An 18,056-nucleotide genomic window follows, 5' to 3' on the forward strand; every position below is an offset into this window, starting at 1 on the left:
ATGTACCAAGCTGGCTACGGCACGGCGCGCCGTTCCCGGGTGTAAAGGTGCCGCCGCTGATCTCGCCACGTTGTCCCGCGCCAAGCGACTTGTGAGACAAGCAGTACAGACACTGGCTGACACCGTGACAGCAAGTTGCTGCTTGCATGGACTCTGCACTGCTCACTTCTGCTTGTGCTGGCTGCCCTTGAAGGGTGGAGACTTGGTGGCGTCGTAGAGCTTCGACACGGGCAGGCGGGTTAGCTGCTTGTACGGCACAAGGAGAGAGAAGTCAGGCACATGGGGACACTGCACAGATTATCTGATCACCAGACAACGTTGCTATTGAAAGGACTCATCAAGATATGTACACTGAGCTAGGCTCAACAAAAGTAGCCACCCAGGACTTACCGCAAGTGTGCCGTAGACCATCAAGATGAAGCCCAGCAGCTCCAGCCTGCGTTGCAACAACTCAACACACGCACAGGCTAGCTCAAAACGAGAGAACCACAATTGCAGGATGCAACTGCAACAACAACGGCAAAGAAACTGGAGGACGGAGCAACACGCATACCAACTGTAGGTCGTCCATTGCTCGCCGGGTGAGGCCGCGCCTTGCCACGGACATAGTAAACGAAGAGACTGAGGCTCAGTCACTGAGCGTCCAAACCACGAGTGTGCGCAGCGTTTACAAGCAGAAGTGGCATACTATTAGCCCAAGACAGAAAACGAGACGAATTGTCTTGATCTGTTGAACTCCAGGCTGGAATTTCCAGCCGAGTTGTAAGACGGGAATGCACGGTGGATACAAAGCACAGCATAGAAAGTTGACGAGTGACGCCACGAAAAATTGCGTCGTTTGTCTAACAGGACATTCATCTGTAACTGTGTCGAGGCGAAATAAATCTGTCCTTGCATGCTTCACTTTGGGGTTGCGCCGCGAGATCCCCACAGCAAGAACGCAACCAATGTGGTTGCTCGGCGCTGGCTCGGTTTTAGGGTAGCAACTGCTGAGCGATGGGTCAGCCCCGCAATTTGCGGGCCGCAAAGTGTATTTGACACACAACGACTTCAACATTTCACCCTTGCTCGGCCTCCTTGCATCCAAATCTATTGAAAAACACGATTTCTTGACCCAGTTCTACTTGTGCATGTTACCCATGAAAGGAGACTTGATAGCGTCGCCTCGGCCGCGACGCTGCTCCCGTTGTTCAGCCTCGTAGAGCTTCGACACCGGCAGGTAGATCAGCTGCTTGTACTACACAGGGAAAGAGAGGACAAGCACACGGGTACAGCGCATATTATCAGACTCATCACACCGAGCTCTGCTCAAGGACAGTAGCCGCACAGGACGTACCGCAAGCGTGCCGTAGACCATCAAGATGAAGCCCAGCAGCTCCAGCCTGCATCGAGACAGCCAAACACACACGCAGACTCGGTCAGAAGGAGAGAAGATACAATTGCGACTTCTGCAACGGCAAAAATATGAAGGGCGAAGCCAAAGACATACCAACTGTAGGTCGTCCATTGCTCGCCGGGTGAGGCCGCGCCTTGCCACTGCACCACGTAGTAGACGAAGAGACTGAGCGTCCAGACGCCGAGTGTGCGCAGTGTCTGCAAACAGAAGTGGCAAATTGTAAGTAAGCCCAAGTCAGAAGACGAGACGAAGTTTCTCTTTGAGGAGGAAAATGATCTGGTGCACACCAGTCAAGCAACAAAATCGAACAAACCTCTGCAATGCTGCGCATGACGGCGGACAGGTGCTTGGTGACATAGTTTCCCGTGACGTTGAGCGTGCCCACCGCAATGATGTAGGCCAGAATGAGCACCACGAGCGTGGGTGAGTTCTTGACCTGCACGAACGAATCGACAAAGTCCTCGTGCCACGTGCGCGCGAAAGCCGACCCCGTCGCGGGCGTGAGCGTCAGGATTGGAACCAGTATGATGTAGAAGACCAGTCCCCAAAGCCCTTCGAAACCGACCAGCAGCATCGGGCTCACGTTCAGCGCCAGCATCATGTGCTCCTCCACAACAATTTGCAGCGCGCACAGGATCTGCGCCGCAATGATGAAAAACAGCCCCAGCACCGCGTTCGTGGACTCGGCGTCGTCTGCTGCTGTGGCGTTCGGATGGTGGCCGACGCCGGCGTACCCCACGAGCGCCACTGCCAGCATGACTATCCAGATGCTGGCGTAGTGGTAGCCGTAGAGCTTCTTGCCCATGAGTCGCACTGAGAAGAAGGCGCTGAAGATGATGATTGACCCCCTCGCCATCTGATACACAGACGACGAGATCCACAGCAGCCCCACATTGGACAGCACGGTCTGCAGCAAGTCCAGCATGGAGGGCAGCGCAATGGCCGCCATGGTATGCAGCGACACGCGTCCCTGCTGGTCTTCCTCTCCTCCCAGCAGCCGAGGTGCGAGCAGCGGCGACAGCTCGTTGGCGACTCCGTCGCGGTTGCTCTGCGGCGGTGGCCGGTACTTTCGCTTCAGCGCCTCCACCTTGTTCTCGGCACCCGCGTGGCCCGCGTACTTGCGCTTGATGGCCGCCATCTCCTCCTCGGAGGGCGTGGCGGCCACGTAGCGCCGTCCGCCCTTGTGCATGCGCAGCACGGGCGTCTCCAGGTACTGGCGGTGCTGCGAGCACTTGCGCACGTACAGGAAGGCCAGGCACAGCGTCATGGCCACCTTCATCTGCAGCACGCCGAACCAGGGCTTGTCGAAGGGGCACAGCGTGGTCGGCGCGCCCGTCGCCGGGTCCTCGCACGTGGCGGTGCCGTGCGCGCGCACGGCGTACTCGGTCTTCATGATGACGGTGCTGAAGGTGCCGGACACCAGCATGGCGGCGGCCGAGAGCGCGCCCTCGCGCTGCAGAGGCTCGCGCATCCTGTCGGCGCTGGGGGGGGGGGATACGACAATGACGCGCTTGCTGATCTTGCAACCCGCGCCCATTGGGTGACAGCGCGACCAATGAGGAGATCGCGCACTTCAACATGGACGGCCGCGTTCCGGTGCAATTTGAACCGAAGTGTGAGCTTGAGCTGCAGCCTGCGCTGTAGTAGCAGCAAGTCTTGACCATGAGAATTAAATGCCTCAACTGTGAAGGGTGTGCGTACGTGTGAATCCACAGTACTCAAGCCGCCACGCTGCCGACAGAGCTCTCCCCTTTGTGCACTACATGAATCATGTAACATGATCATGGCAGACAGCCTGTAGTTTTCACTCAGGCTTGCCACGCTCGGTCGCCGTGCTCGAGCCAGTGGGCGTGGGTCGGCATGTCGCTGATTGGCCCGTGGTGGCTGCAAGTGGCTGCATTACCCACGCCGGCACAGCACGCTCACTTTCTCATTCGCCGCACTTCCAGCAGGACTTGTCCCCGCCAGCAGCAGTAGAACATGGGCAACTGCCTAGGAGTGGAGACCACCGCCACCACCATGGGCGACTCGTTCGTGGACGTGTTGTTCTTCCCGGACCCAGCCATGCCGTGCAAGAACTTCCACTCGGGCAGGGGCTGCACGCGCAAGAACTGCAAGTCTATCCACGACCAAGGCAGTTCGCTCATGACCATGCTCGGCTACCTCAAGGGCGCCAACAAGACCATGGACGTCTGCGTCTTCACCATCACATGCGACGAAGTACGACGTCACCCCCGAAGTAGTAGTAAACTTAGTAGTAGTAGTAGTAGTAGTAGTAGTAGTAGTAGTAGTAGTAGTAGTAGTAGTAGAAGAAGAAGTAGAAGTAGAAGTGTTGACAGCTTCTGCCTATGCGTGTAGATCGCGGAGGCCGTGCTGGAGGCTCACGCCCGCGGAGTGAAAGTTCGAGTGATCACGGACGACGGACAGGCCAAGGGCAAAGGCTCCGACATCCAGAAGTTCATCGACGCTGTGCGTGCTGTCGGATAGAAGCGTCAAATACCGGAGATCTGATTTTGCTTTTTGTTGAATAGGGAATCCCTGTGCGAGACGACAATGCGCGCACCTACATGCACCACAAGGTGAACGAGCCGACGTGTGATCTTGGGTCTGTCTGTGTTTGGCTTCACTAACCGTTGCTGCTATGGTCCAGTTCTGCGTCATTGACAAGAAAATCTTGCTGAATGGTTAGTTGCGTTAGCGGTGAGTTTACACGCAGGCTTCGTACAGAGTTGACAGGATGTTGCTGCGGAGCAGGTTCCTTCAATTGGAGCCGGCAGGCTGTGGTGGGCAACGCGGAGAACCTTGTCATCCACAAAGACGGACCCATCATCGGTAACGTTACCATAGAGTTCATTTGCGCAGTAACCTGGCACTGCGGTCTAACACCAATCACTTTCCCTGCAGGCCGCTTTGACGAACACTTCGCCCACCTGTGGCAAAAGTACGAGCGCTAGAAGCAGCAGCTCAACCGCGAAAGCCAACACGAGTATATAAAATACCCCTCGAGTTAGGTACACGCATAGCATACACCGTCGCGTAGACACCGAATTGGATCTCTTCACCGTCATACCTCCAGCCATCACTTCCTCCCGCCTTCACCGCCGCAGCTGCTGCGAGGACTCCATGACCGCCTTGAGGAATGCCAGGTTCTTCTCGTTCTCGAGGCGCATCAGCTCCATCCTCTCTTGCCTGTCGGCCTCGCGCTGCTCGCGCCGGTCCCTCCTGTCCTCCTCCCTGGCCTGGCGTCGGTCCTCCATCTTGGTGGCCAGCGCCTCCCTCTGGAACTCGAGCTCCTCCCTGCGCAGCTGCAGCTCCTGCCGCTTGCACTCCAGCGACTGGGCCATCACGTCTCGGATGGACGTCAGCACGTGCTCCAGGCTCTCCTGACCGGCGGCGGCACCAGCAGCAGCAGGAGCAGCAGCAGCAGCACGCGGGCGCTTGCCCAGCACTGGACGTTGCTGCTGCTGCTGCTCCGCCGTCGCCGGCGTGGCCGTGGCCGCCTCCGCCTCGATCTCCTGCTCGTCCTCGCTCTGCTCCTGCTGGCGCCGCACCGCCGCCTCCAGCTCCTCGCGCGAGAGTGCGGGGGTTGGCAGCGACGGCTGCCGCATCCCGTTGGTGAGTCGGGCGCGCACGTCCTCGGGCATCGCCGAGCAGCGCAGCACGTGGCGCACCAGGTTCACCGGGCGCGCGTTGGTGACCGCGCTGCGGCAGTGCAGACACGCTACGTCGGGGCTGCGCTTCTCGCTGTCCGCCGGCGCCGTCGTCACGAACTCCTTCCAGATCGGCAGCAGCGGGCGGCCCATAGTCGCCAAGGTTTAGGATTCTTGGCACCCACCGTGGGTGAATGCGAAATGGGTTTTCACCCAAATAAACCACCCAGCCACACAAGCGCGGGCTTTATCCAAAAGTGGGTCTCGCGAGCCTCCACCACACTTTTCCCAAAGACATCAAGCCGCCAATGCTGCGCAACCTGCTGCGGCGCTCGTCGCGTCCGTCGCCGGGGCTGCTGCGCCCCGCGCGCTGCCTGTCGTCGCTGGCGGAGGACGTGGAACCGCGGCGCTTCCTGGAGGACCACCCGCGGCTGCGCATCGCGCTCGTGGGCCGCACCAACGTGGGCAAGAGCACGCTCTTCAACCGCCTGACCAAGTCGCGCTCCGCCATCGTGCACAACGTGCCAGGCACGACGCGCGACCGGCGCTACGCGCGCGCGACGCTGGCGGGGCTGGATATGGACGTGGTGGACACGGGCGGCCTGGCCGACGCGCCCTCCGGCACGCTGGAGGAGGGCATGCTGGAGCAGACGCGGCGCGCCGTGCACGAGGCCGACCTCGTCTTCTTCCTGGTGGACGGCCGCCAGGGCGTCACCCACGTGGACACGCACTTTGCACGCTGGCTGCGCAGGGAGAACCCAAAGGCGCCCGTGCACCTCGTGGCCAACAAGCTGGAGGGCGACCCAGCGCGCTGGGAGAGCGAGCTCAACGACTGCTACCAGCTGGGCATGGGCGGCGCCATCCCCCTGTCGGCCGAGCACGGCGAGGGCATCACGCTGCTGCTGGACGAGATCATCCCGGAGTACGAGAAGTTCGAGAAGCTCAGGGAGGCGAAGGAGGCGCAGCTGAAGCAGGAGGAGGGACAGCAGGAAGGGGACGACGACGAGGACGACGTAAGTGGACGTGGTGGGGCAGGCAACGAGATGTGACGGCTAACGGGTTGTATGGTATTGCATGTGCAGCCGCGTACGATCAAGCTGGCCATTGTCGGCCGCCCCAATGTAGGCAAGTCCACGCTGCTCAACAAGATTGTGCGCAACGACCGCGTGCTCACGGGTCCCGAGTAAGTTCTGGTGACAGCGCATTAGTAGTACTACGTAGTATCGTGTAGATGGGTCTAACTGACATGGTGACTTGCTTTGCCAGGCCTGGTGTGACGCGCGACTCGGTGGAAGTGCCGTGGACGTTCCACGGACGACCCATTAAGCTGGTGGACACGGCGGGCATCCGACGATACAGCAAGCGCGACCACGACGACCAGATCGAAAACCTTTCGGTGCGCGACGCCTTCCGTGCGATCGACTCGGCTCAGGTGGTGGTCGTGGTCGTCGACATGAGCGAGCCCAAGCTCATTCACATGGATCTGACCATCGCTCAGCGCGTGATCGAAGAGGGTCGTGCGCTGGTGCTCGCAGCCAACAAGAGCGACCTGGCCGGCACTAACGTCGAGTTCGAGATGCAGCGAATCCAGGATGAGTTGCAAGACTCGCTCGCGCAGGTGCGCGGCGTGCCTGTGGTGCCCATTTCGGCGCTCACGGGCAACGGCATCAAGAAGCTGGTGCCCGAAGTGCTCAAGGCGTATGAGAAGTGGGACCTGCGCGTTACCACCGGCCGCCTGAACCGCTGGTTGAAGGCCATGGCACGGCACCACCCGCCGCCAACAGTCAAGGGCAAGACGCTGAACGTCAAGTACGCGACGCAGGTCAAGTCCCGCCCGCCCACGTTTGCGGTGTTCGTGAGCAAGCCGTCCGACGTGCCCGAGGCGTACCAGCGCTTCTTGCTGGCTCAGCTGCGCGAGGAGTTCGACATGGTGGGCGTGCCAGCGCGCCTCCTGCTGCGCGGCAACAAGGAGAACCCGTTCGAGAAGCGCAAGAAGTTCCAGCAGCGCACCAGCAGCGTGCTCTACGGCAAGCAGCGCCAGGAGCCCAAGGCCGCTGCTGCAGCAACACCAGCCGTGTCGCCGGACTCGAAGAGCAGCAAGAAGGCCAGCCTGACCAGGAAGCAGAGGACCGGCCACTTCAAGCCTCGCCGCTTCAATGGGAAGAAGTAGGTACGCCGCACAACGAGATAGATAGAGCCACCAGCAAGACCCAACCATATACACGACATGCACTTCTCTATTGCCACAGGTGTGCTCGCCCTTCAAGCACTCGAGGACCCCCGAGCTCAGGCGTGGCCAGGGAAGCACTGCTCCAACGTGAAGCCTTTGGCTGAGTGTTTGCTCTCGAAGTGGTCGTTCAGTTGCGTCTTCTGTTGGCACGAACCAAGGCGACAAGGCAAAAGGTCAGTGCAAATTAAAGGCAAGGCGAGAGGTAGTGGACACGCACGCTCGCCGTGATGAGGAAGGTGGTCATGCAGATCTTGCACTTGAGCCCCGTGCGGTCCGCCTCCATCTTGGCCTTGGACTCGGCGTGGTTCTTGTGCTTGGCCTCCTTCATCTTCTTGGCGTTATTGCGGTCGCGCTTGGCCGCCGACTTCTGTCCGTTGCCGCCGCCCATGTCCGCTGTTGGTCGAGGAGGAGCGTGGGGACTTGCGTGCTGCGAGGCGTCTTGGGGAATGACAGGGACCAGTGGCAGGCACGTCGCAGATACCCAGCAAAGCACAGTGGAGGCGGCCACGCACGCGTGGGAACAGCTGCATAGACCCTCCTGCCCTGTGCCACGGGTCACTCGCGCGCCTCTCCTGGAGCGGCAACTTGTATCATTGGCAACAAGGAGGGAGGTGTTCACTTCGAGACTGGCAGAACGAGGCACAAAGGCGGACGAAGCCAGCAAAAGACGCGTTCTCTCTTTGTTGTGGTTTTAGGAGCTGCCTCTTGTTGTTTTGCTTCCGGGTGCGCGCTGCACTGTGCGGAGATCTCGCTACAGAGGACCCGACAGCCGCGCCCTGTGCTGATAAATGTATGCATGTATGGAGCGCTCGAACCACGGAAATCTCTGCTATGTGCTGCCGCCGCAGGTTAGGGACTTCTGTGGAAGGGCGACCCGTCAGCCGGGAACGGGCAGTTTAGACCTTGCCGGGGAAGCACTGCTCGATAGTGAAGCCCTTGGCCGAGTGCTTGCTCTCGAAGTGGTCGTTCAGCTGCGACTTCTGCTCACGTAAAACACACAGACGCGCGGTCAGTCCAGTGCTAAACGGTTAGGTGGTGTTAAAGCGACAGGGAGGCGTACGCTGGCCGTGATGAGGAACGTGGTCATGCAGATCTTGCACTTGATGCCGTTCTTGTCAGCCTCCATCTTGGCCTTGGACTCGGCGTGGTTCTTCTGCTTGGCGTCCTTCATCTTCTTGAGGTTGTTGCGCTCGCGCTTGGTCGCAGACTTCTGCCCGTTGCCGCCGCCCATGGTGTCTAAAGAGGTGCTAAAGTGTTGGGAGGCTTCTCGCCAAATGGAATGTGGGAAGATGGTTGGTCTGGTGATGCAGCCAAGACAGCAGCGCGCTGACTTGGACAAACTATGGGACCAAAATCTGAGCGCACCCAAACCGACATTTCGGCGAACGCTCCCCAATCTTGGAAATCGTATTTACGCAACTTACATCACTTATCTGCAATCTTTCAGACCACTTCATTTATTTTCGGTATAGTATGTTTGATCCTGGTTTGTGACGGACTACATTTTGAGAACGGCGACCGTTACCTCGAAACGACGCGACCCGAGATGGCTACACTCCATTGGACGTTGCAGGACATGCCGCTACCCTCATGCACTTGCTCCTGTAGGATGCATGGGGCCCCTCAACGATTGCACTCTGCTCCACTGAGCTCCGTTCAGTCTATTCGCAACCACGAGAGCAGCGACAGTGAATTCTGCGTCGAACCTGACGAATGCAAAGAGGCGGATGCCAGCTCGCCACGCTCCGAGGACGAGCACTTCAACGACAGCGGAGGCTATGACACCGACGAGTATGCTGCTGCAGTTGAGCGAGAGGAGGCAGAGACGGCCGTCGCCATGCTGGAGCTGCAGGTGCGCGCCTTGCGCAAGTATAAGACCAACTACGAGCTGCTGTGCGGCCAGCTGGGAGTGCTCAACGCGCAGATCGGCCTGCAGCTGCAGCGACACGAGGCGGACGTGTCAGCTCTGCAGGCTTCGATTGCCGACCTGCAGACCGAGAAGATCGCGCTCGAAGTGCAGGTAACGGAGGATCAACAGGCGCTGGCGGTACAGCGCGATGCGGCGAGGCAGGACCGAGAGTACTCGGAGCACGTGCACCGACAGCTCGGCACCGCGGCAGAACTCCTGAAGGCCACAGAGAACCGTCTCGAGCAGCAAGAGGAGCACTTCGCAGAGGAGATCGAGCGGCTGAGGACGCGACTTGCAGCGAATGAAGCCGATCGGGCGGAATTTCAAGAGACAGTGAAGGGGCTGGAGGAGGAACTGAACGCGCTTCGAACACGTGAGGCCGACGCAAGCGAGCAGGAGGCCTTGCGTAGACGACAAGAGAGGAGCAAGCACAAGAAGGAGATCATGGTCCGAGCAGCCAAACTTCGAGCGGTGAGCGACGAGTTGGAGGCGCAACGGTCGACAGTGCGAGCGACCAAGAAGCAGCTCGCGCAGGTGCAGGCAGACAACGACGCACTACGCAAACACCTTGCGAACGTGAAACTCGACGGCGCTCACCTGACAGATATCATCGATAGCCAGCGGGTTGAGCAGGAATCACACGCAGACGAGCTCGTCCAGGTGAAAAAGGCGAAAATGCAGTTTGGGAAACGTGTGGCTGTGCTGACCCGGGAGTTGGAGCAGCTCCAGAGCGAGTTAGCGAATGCTCGAGAAGAACTAGCGCTCAGGAATAACGAGCTCGAGACCTGTCGAATGGAGCTGAAGGGCATAAGGACTGAGTTACGACAAGCTACACAAGGACTTGATACTGCGCAGCGTGTCAACAATAAGCTAGAAGAGCAGGTTGAAGATTTTCAAAACCGGTTCACTAAGTCAACGGCTCAGGAGCAAGAACAGCAAGCAATTCAAGAACGTCGGTACCGCAAAGAACTGGTTCGCATGCGCGAACTCCTTGCTGACAACCAGCAACGTGCTACGGAATCGTCCAAAGGCGTCCAGAAGCTGAGACGAGAGTTGTTGTGCGTTCAAAAGCTTCTCCACGGATGCACAGAAAATCAAAGCCCTGTAGCCCAACCGGTAGATCAATGGGCTGAAATCTTGCGAAATAGCGCTGTGGTTGAGAGATCAGGGAAAACGAGCACGAGGATGGATAAAGTACGCGCATTTGAAGCGTAAGCAAAAGCTATTCCGTTCACTTTGTGCTCCTCTTCTTCTTGTCAGCACTCGAGGGCTTGACGAGAGCCTCGTAGCGCGTTTTGAGCTTGTCAAACTCCTGGCGTAGAAAGTTGTTCTCTTCCTGTAGGTCCTGCAACTCCTGGACCATCGCGTTCGCACAATCTTCGACGGCACGATGTGCTGAAGTTTGCTGTAATTGTTCAAGCTCAGCGATTCGCTCGTCCTTCTCGCGCATGCTTTGGCGAAAAGTTTTACGAAGTGTCTCCATCTCGTGTTTGAGCTGCTGCTGCTGTTGCTCCATCATCACTGCCGACGGTGCAGGGGGTCCTACCGATGCTGTGTTGTTGCTGCCAGCATTCTTCCCTCCCGGCTTGGGAATCTTGCTTCCAGGTCTCCTCTAGAACAAGTACCAACAGTTAGGCTAGGAAAATAGGTTGTCGACCACCGTGTTTGACTCACAGGAATGCGCGATACGCTCTCGTCTCCGATCGGAGGCAATAAAGGTGACAATGGGGTCGGTTGACTTGCAGCTTGTAACGCTGTTGTGGATTCGCCCTGCAAAGCCTGCAGTTGTTTATCCTTTTCGTCGAGCTGAACTTTCAACCTGCGTACGACTTCAGTTAAGCGCTCCTTCTCCGCCTACAATGCAAAGCACAAAAGGTGAGCCTGGGTATGAGTACTAACAGCGAAATTGCATTGAGACAACGCACTGCTATCACGCGGTACTGCGAAGCCTCACTTGGTTGAGGCATCATAGTGTTCGACTGTACCGTTGCCCGGTCATCGCCTCGACTTTTATGTTCAGCCACGATTTTGCGAAGTCTCTCTAACTCGGCACGTTCCTCTTGGTTAGCATTGCCCTTCATTCCATCTGCGGTTCGTGCACGTCTTGCCTCGTGCAGTTTTGCTTTCCAAGTCTCAAGCTGACGCTGTAACGCGTCCACCAGGGCATCGTCCGTGCGAGACTTTTCCACAAGAATTTGAAACTTGCTGCGCGTCTCCTGTTTCTCCCTGTCGAGAATCTGCGCCCGAGCTTTCAGAGCATCGTACTTCCGTGTCAAGCGATGAACACGCTCCTGCAATTCATCACGCTGGCTCGTGAGCTGGTCCAAGAGTTTTTGTCGGTGGATCTGCTGGCCTGACAGATCTTGTTGTGCACGCTGGTCAACGTCCAACACCGGGGTTGTCTCCGCCGATTCCTGGGACGCGATCGAAGTTATGTCAGGCTTTACTGAACCTAGTTGAGCCTGCAGCTTTTTCACCTTGGCTTTCAGCATAATAATGTGTTGAGCACGGCCACGACGGCTAGCTCCACTGGCAGTGCTGTCTGTATTACCGATAATGTCTTCCAAAGGCACATCGTCGCCGACTTCTCGCACCAAGGCGCGCTGAGTCTTCTTAAGTTCATGCTGTAGAGAAGTATTTTTCGACTTCAATTCTTCGCACAGTTTCTTGAACGACCCGGAATCGCTAACGTTGTCACTAGAAGATGCATGCTCTTCAGGTTCCTGTTGCTGGTTGACGCCTTGAGCACCTGCGTTGCCTTTTGTGATCACTTTGTCAGCAGTAGCTCGAGCCTGAAAACGCTGAAGCTTTAACTTAAGCGTGTCTACTTCTTCCTCAAGTTTCTTGTTGGTAGCCTCGAAAGCTTTGCATTGTTTGACTGCATCCGCGGCTATCTGCTTCTCACGCTGCAACGAGCGTTTGAGTGAACGCAACGTTTTCGCCTGGTGCACGATTTTGACGTCGCGAACATCCTGCAGCCAGGTCAACGCAATGCCTTCAGTAATGAATACCAAATGAAATATTCATAGCGATGCATACATGCTCGATGTTGTCCTTCTCCAGCAGAATGTCCTGAACCGCGTCAACATCCAGTCCTGGGACTGGTGCTTGCGCCTCCAGCTGAATCTGCAGTCTACCCATTCGAAACCATAAACGAAGCTCAGCAGATATCAAGCAACACTTCAGTGGGTCCGATATACGTACGCTTTGACCTGCTGACGAAGGTCTTGTGCTTCCGAAGTCAACGTCGCGTTGGCATTCGTCAGATCCTGGAGCTCTTGCACGCGATCCCACCGCATGTCACCTTGAAATACTTGCTGTGGTTGGCCTTGGTTTGCTTTGTAGCTACTAACTGTAGACTCGTCATGATCGTCCTCGTCGTTGTTATTGCTGGGAACGTTGTAATATCGCTTGTTCAGCGAGGTGGCGGGTTTGATCGCCGGTTCCTCTTCATCCGAGCTGCTGCTGTCGTCTTCGTCATCGAATCGAGGGACAACCAACGGGGCCTAAAAGCAAAACAATGCAACATGCACATTAAGTTGCTCGGCGTCAGCACAACTTTAGTTGCCATAGCCGTAGTAGTATCAACAACCTGCTGAGGAGGCATTCCTTGACGCCGCAACGTGACGTCAATCAACTTCTTGCCGTCAGCGCGAACATGCACGTGCGTGCTCTCTACCTCCATAGCTCAGTACGAAGAGAATCTCGCCGCCACCCTCGGACCTGTATCGTCCCGAAAACGCACCAACCGTCTTTGCTATTTTTCGAGAGCAGCAAGGTTAGAAGCATGAACACGGAACTCGGGGGCATGCTTGCTGCATCCTCTTGATATGTGTTCATTCACTAAATAGTCAACACTATCGTACTACATTTCACAACAACCACTTCGTAGCAGACGAAGAGAAATCGCTGCTGGCGCTGCATGCAATCCGATCCACCCCGTTATCGAGTCTTCTTCCGGTGTTGTTCCTTGGCCTCGATCGTGAAGTTTGCGAGGCCCTCGATGATATCGCTGGTTTTCGCACTCGGCTCTGATCCTTTACGGGTGACCGGAGCCACCGCTGCAGATGTGGAACGTGCTGTCCGCACAGGCATGGACGAAATGGTGGCAGTATCTCGTCGTGCCCGCGTTACGCGGTCGGTGACCTGTCGAAGACCAGCGAACAGATCCTTCTCCTTGAAAAACAAGCGAAGACTTCGCATGCGGCTTGCATCTACCGTCATTTCACCAAAACCGCGCACTTCCACCTTAGTCCCGTCGCCCTTAACACCTCGGAACTTCCCCGTGAACGGACCCCAGTGACGCCACGAAAAGTAGCATTGGGGCGGCTGGGTGAAGACATCCAGCACCTCCATCGGGAACCCGTCCGGGAAGGCTTCCGCTAACTCCGCGCGCGGATCTTGGATTTCGTCGCTGCCTCCCTGATCTGCGCCTGGACTCATCTCAATGTCGCCTAAATACAGCAGCCCAAGCATATCGTTTTCGAGGATCGACGAACCTGGAACGCGAACACCATCGTTCACCTGCAAGTAAAAGGTGTCGTGGCGCACACTGTGCCACTGATCGTAGCGCGCCTTGTGGGTTGCCTCCATAATGAACGTCTGACAACATTCCTCCACGTAAGAAGCGAGAGGTGTGGCGTCTGGCTCGCGCATCCTCCCTTTCACGTAGGCCAAATCGGCGAGCACGTACTCGGGAGCACCATACCGCCATTCAATAGCATCACCGTTCGCAGGTTCCTTCTTGACACGCGATGGCAGCTTGGCACCCTTTGCCACCAAAGCATCCAGCTCCTGTTGCGCCTTTGCCATCCTGGCCGCTGACGCTGTAAGCGCTGATCCAGCAACAGGAACAAACAGTAGCACATTCCCAGCATTGCTCCCCTGCGACTGTCCTGACGCTGTGGACGAACACGAGTCCATTCGATTCAATCGCGAGGACGAACGTGCCTGTGCAGCCACCACCGGGGCCTCGACGTTCTCCGAAGCTGACGTCGGCGAGCTCTCCGTGTGCGAGGTGGGAGTCGACACCGCGGTGGCCTCGTCGTCCTCCGTGACGCGAGGCTTGCTCTGCAGCTTGCCGCCCGCGTACACTCGAGGCATCTTGGCATTGGCAGGATTCGTCGGAACAGGCTCACTAGTTTCGTCAATCAGCAGCATGACGCCATTCTCCGCGTCGTGGTCTCCGTGCTCACTTGTTGACTTGCCTGAACTAGCGATCGAGTCCGCCGCACGCAGCGCGTCGTGCTCGTTCAGCGGCAGCAGCAGCCGCTTGTCCGAAGCCGAGGCCATTTTGCCGGGGTGTCGTCCTTCTTGGCGCTTGGTCACCTGCACCTCGCGCAGCGCCTCGAGCCACTGCGTCGCCTTCTCGGCGCTCTCAGCCCCGAGGCGCAGCGTGATGCACTTGGACGCGGACCCGACCATGACCGAGAACATCTTGTCCGAGCTGCTGCCGCTGCTGTTGCTACCCCCACCACCGCCTTCCTCGGTCGACGCGTCGGCACGAAGCACGGTGCCCACCAACACGGGGCTCAGGCCGCTCGCCTTGGCGACGGCGTCACCTCCGTGCGGGTCCAGCGGGTGTCCGGACGCCAGCCACAGGTTGAACGAGGTCTCGTCTTTACAGGAGTACAGCTCCGGGTTGCGGCGCGCCACGAAGTAGTAGCGCTTGTCGGCCACCTTGAGCAGCCCGCGCTTGATGAACAGGTAGCCGCCGTGCCGCACGTCCACGGCCACGTCGGGCCGCTGGTTGCTGGCCGACAGGCAGCTGGCGTTGGAGCTCATGGAGCCGCCGCGCCTCGAGCGCGTGCGCCGGCCGGCGCTGCCGGTGCTGCCTTGGCTGTGGCTGCTGGAGGACGAGCCGGACATACAGATGGCCCGGTCGTCCACGTGTCCGCTGCCGCTGCCGCTGTGCTGCGGCTGCGGGCGGCGGCGCTGGTGGTGGTGGCTGTTGGGCCTCAGCGCGGCCGCGGCCGCCGCCGTGGAGCTGGTGACTCTGGAGTGGGAGTGCGTCCTGGCCTGCAGCCGCTGCTGCGCGCGCGGGCTCGCCGCCTTGGCCAGGTCGGGCGCGCTGGCCATGCGGCCCTGCGGCTGCGGCTGCGGCCGCTGCTGCTGCTGCTGCACGCGCAGCGACGGCGCGGCGTCCGCGGCCTCGCCCGCCTGCGCGGAGGCGGTGGCCAGCGCCGCGAGCGCGTTGAGGCTGCCGGTCTTGCTGTTGAGGCCCCTGCTCTTCTTGCGGTAGTCGTCCTGGCGACGCGCGTCGGCGGCCCGGGGCACCGGCGCGTCGTCCCGCCTGCGCGCGGGCGCGGGCTCGTCCTGGTCAGCGTTGTCGACGCGCAGGCTGCGCTCGACGTCGTCCGGGCCGCCGTCGCCCATCCTGCTCACGCGGCGGCCGCGCAGCCGATGCGCCAGCGCCTTCATGCGTCGGTCGGTCGGTCCGTCGGCTCTGCCTGCTCGGCGCGGAATGCGCAGTGGCTTATGGCGTGCGAGCGGCGTGTCGCCCCTCGCAAGCCGCTGTCATAGGGAACAGCTGCAGCATCTGCAGATGGAAGGTCCTACCCTCGCGGCGCAATGTGGCGCTGCAGGAAAGAGGCGAGACGGACATTTGTCGGCGTATTTGCCCGCCACCGGCTCCTTCTTTCGCGTCCACACGCCGCTGCCGCAGGGCGCGCGGCGAGCTAATGAGCGCGCGTCTGGCTCGAAGCGCTGGCCTCCACGTCCTCAAGGAGGCCGAGCGACTTAACCTACGAGGACGCCCCCATCGTGTTTTTGGTGCGCGCACTCGATGCTTCTGGGCTCAAGGTGAAGTCCTGGAAGGCTTTGCACCGCTGCATTCTTCAGAAATGGGGCGCTGGCCATGAACATGCTGGTGGTGGTGATCCCACCCGCCTCGACGACACGACTTGAGGGCGCGATTTGGCGTGCACAGATAACAACGCGTGAGTGTTCAACGTTCACTTCGGGGACGGAGGCCTCGCCTGACAATCCACTGCTGCCAAGTATGTATTGCATTTACGACATGTAGTTGTTGTACGTATTCAATGCATCCGTGGTCCTGGAGTCTGGAGACCGCCATTTGCGACTCGTTTGACTTGAGGCGGAAGGTTGCTGGGCTCAGCTAATGTCCGCACGCTTTGACTAAAGATTGACGTTCCATGGTAAACACGCTCACGTTGTCGTGAACGAAATCACAGCTGGTCGATGCATCTGCTGCTGCAACACGGACAGTAAATCGCTTTGCTTTTAGTCAGCGCAGCGGCGGCACTGCTGCTGCTGCCAGCAACACGAGCACAACAAGTTGTCACATTTCGGTAAGCGTGGCTCAGAGATGCAGGGCGTGCTAACGCGATTCCGAGGGGACGATGCCGCCGTTCGGCTGCCGCGGCGAAGTTGAGTTCAAGCACACATGGCGCTGGGGCTTCTCCATTGCAAAATTTAACAGCACACATGACAGGATGAGCCCGCGGCTTTCTACGCGGCAGCCTTCTGGACGATACCTGGCTTCGCCGGCTGCCGCATCATGAGCAGGATCAGCGCCAGCAATTTCTCGTACGTGACCAGGGAGATCGCGGCGGTCAGCACGGTTTGTAGCAGCTTGGCCTGCAGCCCCGCGAAGTAGCCGGCCACACCTCTGTCGGCATAGATCTGAGCAAGACAGCCGGCCAGGCTTGTGGGCCGAGCGGGGCGCTCTTGTTGGGTGTCGAGCGTCTTCTGCTGCACTCGCATGAGCGACTGCGCGACCTGCAGTGGGTAAGTAACCACGGTCGTGAACGACTTGGCCAACGCTCCGAGCACGAAAATGTCCAAGGCAGAAAGCGCTGCTCCTGCGGGCCCAGCGGCGTGGCGCTTCTTGTGAAGCGCAATCTTCATGCGCTCGTAGCTGACGTAGTGGATCACCGGGTTGGACACGAGAACCAGCGACGCCAGCGTACCGTTCCACAGCGAGAGCAGGCCTTCGTTCGCGGTGACCTTGCGCAGGCAGTCTGTCCAGGAAAGACGTTTGCGTCAGAAGCCAGGGCCAACCAACCAACTACACAAAAAGAAGTAAAACGCACGCACCGACGACACCCGAGTACTTGGCGGCGTCCTTCGACTTCAGACGCATGTTGGCGACCCAGAGCGGGGCGCAAATGTAGACGTTGACGACGCCGGCGAGGCAGGACAGCGCGAGGTTCTGCACGGGTGTGATGTTGCCGCTCATCTGTCGATTCCGCTGCTGCAGCCGCTTCAAGAGCTGCTTCTTGAGTCCATTGTAGCTGCATCGCCACACGCACCCGTCAGCGTCCAGGATAACCCCACAAAACCCCAACGCACCCAACCAGCTCACCAGAAGAAGTAAATGAAGTTGGAGCCCCCGAGCGCCACCTGCGTGGACACGTGGCCCTGGTACACCTGCCACTTCTTCTTTCTGAGGATCAGCAGCGCCTGCGCCCAGAAGTTCCGGGGCGCGCGTTTCACGGGCAGCCCCGCCTTCGAGTCCTGCGCCTTCTTGTCCTGCTCCTGCTCCGGTTCGTCCTCCAGCTCGGTGGCCTCCACTGCCAGTTGAACGCAGCACAACACATAACCAGCAGCCAACTCGCCGTCAGTGCGTTGGCTCCCTCCACTCAGTGCCCCAGTGCAGGGCTGGCGTGCCTTGCATGATGGTCTTGATCTGGTCCAGCGGGTACAGCAGCGCCATGGCCAGCATGCCGCCCTGCAGTCGGCACACACACGCACAGGTCAGCAGGCAGGCGGAGAGCAGTTGTAGTAGACGGAGCGAGCAGCACGCACGGCACTGCCAGCGATTCCGTGCGCGAGCGTCTCCATCGTCGGGTCCGGATGTGCGCGAGCTTCAAGCAGAGACCTTGACCTTGACGTATGCAGGTAGCACTG

General features: G+C 58.9%; 10 protein-coding genes across 10 annotated transcripts; 3 read left to right on the plus strand and 7 right to left on the minus strand.

Moving 5' to 3' along the window:
- Positions 1–1,120: 1,120 nt before the first annotated feature.
- On the minus strand, positions 1,121–2,867 carry IUM83_05370 (Drug/Metabolite Transporter (DMT) Superfamily; the record flags this gene model as incomplete). Its single annotated transcript, XM_067929505.1, has 4 exons — positions 1,121–1,237; positions 1,337–1,382; positions 1,490–1,593; positions 1,710–2,867. The coding sequence occupies 4 exons, from the start codon at positions 2,865–2,867 to the stop codon at positions 1,121–1,123; spliced, it is 1,425 nt and encodes a 474-aa protein (XP_067799665.1).
- Positions 2,868–3,376: 509 nt separating this feature from the next.
- Positions 3,377–4,350, plus strand: IUM83_05371 (Mitochondrial cardiolipin hydrolase; the record flags this gene model as incomplete). The annotated part of the gene is made up of 6 exons (XM_067929506.1): positions 3,377–3,616; positions 3,755–3,865; positions 3,928–3,975; positions 4,047–4,080; positions 4,151–4,228; positions 4,301–4,350. 6 exons carry the CDS (start codon positions 3,377–3,379, stop codon positions 4,348–4,350), a joined length of 561 nt encoding a protein of 186 aa, XP_067799766.1.
- A 141-nt stretch (positions 4,351–4,491) lies between these two features.
- On the minus strand, positions 4,492–5,199 carry IUM83_05372 (uncharacterized protein; the record flags this gene model as incomplete). The annotated part of the gene is made up of 1 exon (XM_067929507.1): positions 4,492–5,199. One exon carries the CDS (start codon positions 5,197–5,199, stop codon positions 4,492–4,494), a length of 708 nt encoding a protein of 235 aa, XP_067799664.1.
- Positions 5,200–5,354: 155 nt separating this feature from the next.
- Positions 5,355–7,216, plus strand: IUM83_05373 (ribosome-associated GTPase EngA; the record flags this gene model as incomplete). The annotated part of the gene is made up of 3 exons (XM_067929508.1): positions 5,355–6,059; positions 6,129–6,229; positions 6,313–7,216. 3 exons carry the CDS (start codon positions 5,355–5,357, stop codon positions 7,214–7,216), a joined length of 1,710 nt encoding a protein of 569 aa, XP_067799765.1.
- A 116-nt stretch (positions 7,217–7,332) lies between these two features.
- IUM83_05374 (Zinc finger protein 706) lies at positions 7,333–7,664 on the minus strand (the record flags this gene model as incomplete). Its single annotated transcript, XM_067929509.1, has 2 exons — positions 7,333–7,416; positions 7,494–7,664. The coding sequence occupies 2 exons, from the start codon at positions 7,662–7,664 to the stop codon at positions 7,333–7,335; spliced, it is 255 nt and encodes an 84-aa protein (XP_067799764.1).
- A 508-nt stretch (positions 7,665–8,172) lies between these two features.
- On the minus strand, positions 8,173–8,507 carry IUM83_05375 (Zinc finger protein 706; the record flags this gene model as incomplete). The annotated part of the gene is made up of 2 exons (XM_067929510.1): positions 8,173–8,256; positions 8,337–8,507. The coding sequence occupies 2 exons, from the start codon at positions 8,505–8,507 to the stop codon at positions 8,173–8,175; spliced, it is 255 nt and encodes an 84-aa protein (XP_067799563.1).
- Positions 8,508–8,885: 378 nt separating this feature from the next.
- IUM83_05376 (Myosin heavy chain) lies at positions 8,886–10,378 on the plus strand (the record flags this gene model as incomplete). The annotated part of the gene is made up of 2 exons (XM_067929511.1): positions 8,886–10,243; positions 10,354–10,378. 2 exons carry the CDS (start codon positions 8,886–8,888, stop codon positions 10,376–10,378), a joined length of 1,383 nt encoding a protein of 460 aa, XP_067799763.1.
- A 38-nt stretch (positions 10,379–10,416) lies between these two features.
- IUM83_05377 (Coiled-coil domain-containing protein 13) lies at positions 10,417–12,870 on the minus strand (the record flags this gene model as incomplete). The annotated part of the gene is made up of 6 exons (XM_067929512.1): positions 10,417–10,797; positions 10,860–11,039; positions 11,111–12,157; positions 12,225–12,318; positions 12,390–12,691; positions 12,778–12,870. 6 exons carry the CDS (start codon positions 12,868–12,870, stop codon positions 10,417–10,419), a joined length of 2,097 nt encoding a protein of 698 aa, XP_067799762.1.
- A 257-nt stretch (positions 12,871–13,127) lies between these two features.
- On the minus strand, positions 13,128–15,605 carry IUM83_05378 (Pathogen-related protein; the record flags this gene model as incomplete). The annotated part of the gene is made up of 1 exon (XM_067929513.1): positions 13,128–15,605. One exon carries the CDS (start codon positions 15,603–15,605, stop codon positions 13,128–13,130), a length of 2,478 nt encoding a protein of 825 aa, XP_067799663.1.
- A 767-nt stretch (positions 15,606–16,372) lies between these two features.
- Positions 16,373–17,990, minus strand: IUM83_05379 (Mitochondrial Carrier (MC) Family; the record flags this gene model as incomplete). The annotated part of the gene is made up of 7 exons (XM_067929514.1): positions 16,373–16,454; positions 16,530–16,602; positions 16,682–17,167; positions 17,244–17,440; positions 17,512–17,719; positions 17,817–17,877; positions 17,955–17,990. The coding sequence occupies 7 exons, from the start codon at positions 17,988–17,990 to the stop codon at positions 16,373–16,375; spliced, it is 1,143 nt and encodes a 380-aa protein (XP_067799761.1).
- Positions 17,991–18,056: the final 66 nt, after the last annotated feature.

The sequence above is a fragment of the Phytophthora cinnamomi genome, assembly GCF_018691715.1.
Source record: "Phytophthora cinnamomi strain GKB4 chromosome Unknown Contig4, whole genome shotgun sequence".
Lineage (NCBI taxonomy): Eukaryota > Oomycota > Peronosporomycetes > Peronosporales > Peronosporaceae > Phytophthora > Phytophthora cinnamomi.